Source organism: Sceloporus occidentalis, unplaced genomic scaffold (assembly GCF_023333645.1).
Source record: "Sceloporus occidentalis isolate IW3139 unplaced genomic scaffold, rSceOcc1.0.p SCAF_47, whole genome shotgun sequence".
Taxonomy (NCBI): Eukaryota; Metazoa; Chordata; class Lepidosauria; order Squamata; family Phrynosomatidae; genus Sceloporus; species Sceloporus occidentalis.
Window position 1 is genome coordinate 4,033,212 of NW_028317027.1, and position 6,396 is coordinate 4,039,607.

The window sequence follows — 6,396 nt, forward strand, 5'->3', positions numbered from 1 at the left end:
TCTTCTCTCTCTCCTACACGCTTAGCCCTGCTCCCCCCTAGCCTTATCTGTGCAGTATATGCCACTATATACTATTTACGACCCTCTTAGTTTTTTGTCTGCAAATTCTCTACCGTGTTGTTTTAACCCCTGTTTTAACCCTGTATCAGAACATGTACTGGTCAGTTTTAAACTGTGTTTTTCACTTGCTTGGTCAGAAATGCTTTTGACTTGATAAAGGGAGGACTCCCGAAAGCTCGTCTATTATTTTAAATACTGTTAGTCCAATAAAAAAGGTATTACAAGATTCTGCAACATTCTGTTTTTTTGCATTCTTATATACTGAGGCAAACATTGACGGTGGTACAGCATAACTGCTATCATTATATACTGAGGCAAACATTGACGGTGGTACAGCATAACTGCTAACATTATATAGTGAGGCAAACATTGACAGTGGTACAGCATAACTGCTATCACTATATACTGAGGCAAACATTGACAGTGGTACAGCATAACTGCTATCATTATATACTGAGGCAAACACTGACAGTGGTACAGCAGAACATCTATCACTATATACTGAGGCACGCACTGACGGTGGTACAGCATAACACCTATCACTATATACAGAGGCACACATTGACCGTGGTACAACATAACACCTATCACTATACATTGAGCCAGACATTGACAATAATGCAGCATAACCCCGATCACTATATACTAAGCCAAACATTGATGTGGTGTAGGCCTACCACTTTAGTGTCTGGCCTAGTATCTATGTATATATATGTAGATGAGTGTTTAATAATACTTCTACTACCCCTTAAATTTAAGTGGAAGGGTTTCCATCACCTTTTACCCACCATAACTTATGTAATGAACCGAAAATGACCCCCCCCCACACCTTGAAAAACAAAAACAAACAAAAAACACTTTTATTAAAAATAACACACCAAAATTAGACAAAAAAAATCAATAACAATATATATATATATAATATAACATATATATATAATTAACAGCAATCACACTCCTATCATGCCCAGGTTCTAGAATGTACTGGTTGCTTGGGCATGATAGGAGTGGGCTTGCTGTTAGCAATCATATATATATATTAATATTGTTATTGAATTTTTCTGTCCAATTTTGGTGTTACTTACTTTTAATAAAGGTGTGGTTAACACACCAAAATTGAACAAAAAAATATATAATTGCTAACAGCAATCCTATCATGGTCAGGCAGCCAGTACATGCTGGAACCTGAGCATGATAGGAATATGATTACAGCCTCCCTATGCCATGCTACCCCCCCCCACACTTACACATCCATGCTATCACACACACACTCATTCACAAACATTCAGTTTAAGCTACAGCATAACACCCATCACTCTCACACACTTACTAATTCACTTTCACAGAATGTTTTCCTACCTGTCACTTTTCCTCCTCTTCTGTGTCCTCTCCTTCCTTTGCAGTGGAGGCGGTGGGTGTGGCTTCAGTGCTGTGCGCCGGGATATGACATCAAATCCCAACGCACAGCATCAGTTGCCGCGCGCATCGAAAGGGAGCAGGATCGGACATTAACAGACCTCCAGCTCCCTTGATTTTTTTAAAGATGGTTAGAGGGAGATCCTTGATCTCCCCAACCGAGCTTGCTCCTCTAGCGGCGGACATTACTGTCCGTCTCTGGAGGAGTGCCGTGCACACAACCAGTAGAGGACCGCCCCCCCCCCCTTCGGTACACTGCCGGTTGTGCGCACAATTTTTGTTCGTGTGTGCTCCCTCTGAAAGCTATGTGCGCGAGCACAAGCGCACAGCTTAGAGGGAACACTGCTTCCCTCACATGCACGTGGTAGTCTGAACAGACCTCACCAGCAGTGCTCGCTGAACCAGCTCTGAAGCCACCAGTAAGTATATCATATGCTAAGAGGTGTGCACATCACCTTGAGCAACAGCAGCATAGAAGAGGGGAAGATCACCAATGAGGGTGACCTGCCCCTTAGTTTTTCTACAGGAGGACTGCTGCCACACAATAAGTCGCTGCTTGCATGCCATTTACCTGGGGGGTGAAGCAAAAGCATATGGGAGGATCCTGTAGAATCCCCTCATGCTAGGGTGACCACATTTGCTCACTGCCATTCAGGGACACTTCTTTTATATTAACTTTCAGAAGGGTATTCCCACAGACAGTGCTACAGCATGACTCCTAACATTATAAAGTGAGCCAGACAGACAGTGGTACAGCTTGAGTCCCATCATTATAAAGTGACAAGACATAGATGGTGGTACAGCATGACTCTTATGATTATATAATGATTCAGACACTAAGGGTGGTACAGTATATCACTTATCATTATATAGTGATCCGGACTCACATGATGATAAAATTATTTAGTGATCCAAGCACAGGCAGGCTGTTTAGGGGCCGAAATGGTACAGTCAGGCTGTTAGGGGTAAAAGATGGCACAGACAAGCTGTTTGGGTTAAAGGTGGCACAGACAAGCTGTTTGGAGCAAAGGTGGCACAGACAAGCTGTTTGAGGACAAAGGTGGCACTGTGGGAAAGTTACTTGTGAAGCTGTGATGGCCCGGGACAATTTTTGGACAGGGCCAGTGTAGTTTCTAGAAATGCTCCTTCAGCTCAAAACCAAGTAAATAATACAGTTGTACTTAATTGAGTCCCTTTGATTAACCATATATATAGATAGATAGATAGATAGATAGATATATAGTCGAACTTGCATTTGCGAGGTGGCCCTGGCACTTGGCCAACAGCCGTATGATGACATAAGTGCTGCCAATAGCTAAAAATAGGTGCCCGCATACATTTTGTACGCTCCCGTAGCGCGTGGCTGGGTATATCTAGCCACTGACCACACACAGCAGCACCCGATCTGCCACTAGAGCCAGCTCACATGTGTCATGCTTGATTCAGGCTGGGCACAGGTTTTGGTGTTTTTATGCAGTGTTAAATAGTAGAGGGAAATAGCCATTTGGGGCACATGTATAGCTTGATGAGCTTTGGCTACACTGTATTTGAGCCCGATGCCTGGCTTTACTCTGGATCATACATAGATGAGAAACATATGCTGGATCAGGGCCAGTCCAAACTCTTCCTCTAGCCTACAGTTGGGCTTGGCTCGGGCGCTGGTTGGCTCACCCACCTCTTGTACTGCATAAGGCAGTAATTCATACATATTATCTTCATGTTTTTTTATTGTCTAAACATTCTTTCATACATACTTAAGAGCAGAGACAATTTAAGAATCCATTGGGCCACAGAGAAAATATCTTCATTAGCACCATTTGTGCATATTTTCACTTAATTCATTATATGGGGACGCAGCTACTATGCGTGGAGCTCTAATGCTTGCTTTGGCTCACAGCAGGGGCTCCAGTTTAACAAGGGTTCTAGGCAGTAGCCTAGGTTGGCTTGAGGATCATTATCCTATAAATATCCTATAAACTTATTGTGCAATAGTGTTTGTATAGGGGTTTATTTACTTTAAAATTCATCACTTTAATTACAGAAAGATTTTAAGAAGCAATTTAGCTAATGATCTAGTCGATGGTTACTTAAAAGAATGCCAAATGAATGCAATTAGTGTCCGATTGCTGTTATCATTGCTTGCTTTGTCTCTGAAGGGTAAACTCGGTATGAATAATTCATACCATATTACCTGCCAACAAGCTTTGGTTTGTCGTACTAAAACTATACAGGTCTCGGGGCTGGAACTGAAATTGTTATTTTTAGTGTACATACTGTATACTGTAGTACCATCAAGTACTTAATATTATAGTAGACATACAGTCACAGTCTACATTAACACACATATATATATATATATATATATATATATATATATGTATAATAAAATAAAATATATTTTTTTAGTATTTTGAACATCATTTATCACACTTATTTTTTCTTGTTATGTTGCATTTATAAGCGTTAGTCGTTTTAAAATTCATTCATGCATTTTAAAAGATCTTATTCTGTATGTAAAAATCCCACTAGCTTTTCTCAAATAGCTTTTCAAAATGGCCAGCACAGATTTTATTTTTTTATTTTAATTTCATATATACCTGTCAGCTATAAAATTATGACCATCTGTCTAACATTGTGTAGGTCCCCCTTTTGCCGCCAAAACAGCCCTGGCCCGTCGAGGCATGGACTCCACTTAACCTCTGAAGGTGTGCTGTGGTATCTGGCACCAAGAGGTTAGCAGCAGATTCTTTAAGTCCTGTAAGTTGCAAGGTGGGGCCTTCCTGGTGACATGTGTTCTCCAGGTAAGCAACACACACACACATCCGGCCATCCACGTGATGGAAAAGAAAAATTTGATTCATTAGACCAGGCCATCTTCTTCCATTGACTTCGCCCCCCACGAGCATCAATGAATTTTGGCCAACCATGACCCTGTCGCCAGTTCACCGCTTTTCCTTCCTTGGACCACTGCAGACCAGGAACACTCCACAAGAGCTTCAGTTTTGGAGATGCTATGATCCAGTCCTCTAACCATCACAATTTAGCCCTTGTCAAAGTCACTCAGATCCTTATGCTTGCCCATGTTTCCTGCTTCCAACACATCAACTTTGAGGACAAAATGTTCACTTGCTGCCTAATATATCCCACCCACTGACAGGTCATCATGTTATGGCTGATCAGTGTATTAACCAATCACTTGATTGTTCGGCTATTTGCCAAACACGTCTGCCATGTTATATACTACGAGTTAGCTACAGCACAAGCTTGACATGCATTCAGGGAGTGGTCTAGAAAGACCACCTACAGGTTTTGATGAGATCCCTTTTATGTCACTCATTAGCTTTTCCAAGCAGCCAATCAGTGGCATGGAACATCAGACCATGGATTAGGTGTATCACTGCAGCTTCTACTAAAGGTAAGCAATTAATATAATTTTTTATTTCAAGTTCACTTAATGCATATTAATATACTAAGTACTTTAATATGGATTGTTTGTTTAAAAGGCCACCTGGGACATTTAGTGTCCTTTTAAGAGGCAACCTAGAACAGGCCCACACTGGCCTTATTGCAAACCAGGTAACTGTCCGATGGGCCTGTACCAGGCACCGCACTTCTTCTATTGTGTCAGATCAAGTGCTGTACACAGCGTGATGTATTAGAGATGACATTTTCGGAAATCTTTTTACTTAGGGCCCTAAAAATCCTGGAAGAGCCTCTGCCCCCCGCCGACACCACGTTAGTCCACTGTTTAAGAGTTAGTAATAGCTTTGGCTGGTCGTGGAGTATGTGTAATAATCTGTTTAGTCACCAGTCACATTTGGAGGGTATTTTGAGGGTGTGTAATGGCACACATGCCCTTCTCTAAATAGCTCATGTAACGAAGCGGAAGGTGAATATGTAACAAGGAATATGTTAACAACTCTAGTTAAAAATAAAGAGCTTACCTCTCCATTCCGAGTCAGGACGCACATACAATTCCTTTATATGATTATATGAACTATGGAAGCCTAGTCTGTGAACTAGCCACATACAGAGGGAGTGCCAGGGAAGTGGCTACACATTTTCATAGATCTAATTATATAACTTAAACCTTTATGTATCTATGTATATATTAAATATATTTTACATGTATAGTGTCACGTTAGTTCTCAGAATGTATTTTTTAGAGGAGTGATATGGTTAACCCTGTATTTCCTGCCTGTAGTGTCTACTGTAACCTGCAGCATGTTATGAGTAATCACATCAAAAGATTAAAACCGGTTTTTACTAATATGGACAGTTATATCTTTAAAAAAAACAGTACAGCATTTCATTATGTCGCTTAAACCTCAACCGATCTTGTGTATATGTCTGTTGTGTTAGTTGTCATCATTTATTTTCGGAGCGCTGAACTGGTTAACCCTGCATACTAAAAGAATCAAAACCGGTTTTTACCCCCTGTGACCCATCAGGACCGGTATGTCCTAGTCCTAGATCAGGTGAGCTAAAACTTTATAATTACGGTAAAGTATAGCACTGCTAAGTGGCATGGACACTCAAACACAGTCATTGTAAGTAACACCATACCCAGCTAAGCTGTTCTTCCTAAATGGGAAACTTTGTGGTGTGACATTGGATCTCCTGAGAACGGGGCTCTTAAATCGCCTCTGAGAAAGCAGTGATCCACTCACCAATCTTGGCCAAGGAAGCCAAAAGAATCCATAGCGTGATCTCAAAGGGCACCTGCACATGCGGGTAATCCAAAGTGAAGACGGACAGCCTGGTTTCTGCAGGGGTCACCTCGTTCCTGGGAGCCAAGTGAAAGTTAGGGCTGGAGCCACTGGGCGACAAGGTGGCTGTCACTTGGGGTACAAAACCCCAGCAACTTAGGCACACAAGCCACAGGGAGACCCCGGAATGGAGTGGCACAGGGGGTAGCAT

The 6,396-nt window shown here is 41.7% G+C and overlaps 1 protein-coding gene across 1 annotated transcript in view; it reads right to left on the reverse strand.

Moving 5' to 3' along the window:
- Window positions 1-6,396, reverse strand: part of LOC149289238 (sodium/hydrogen exchanger 2-like) — a 29,297-nt gene extending 22,901 nt beyond the window's left edge. The window contains exon 1 of the mRNA XM_089490892.1: window positions 6,147-6,396. Coding sequence (XP_089347018.1) covers window positions 6,147-6,396 — 250 coding nt within the window. The remainder of the gene's footprint in view (window positions 1-6,146) is intronic.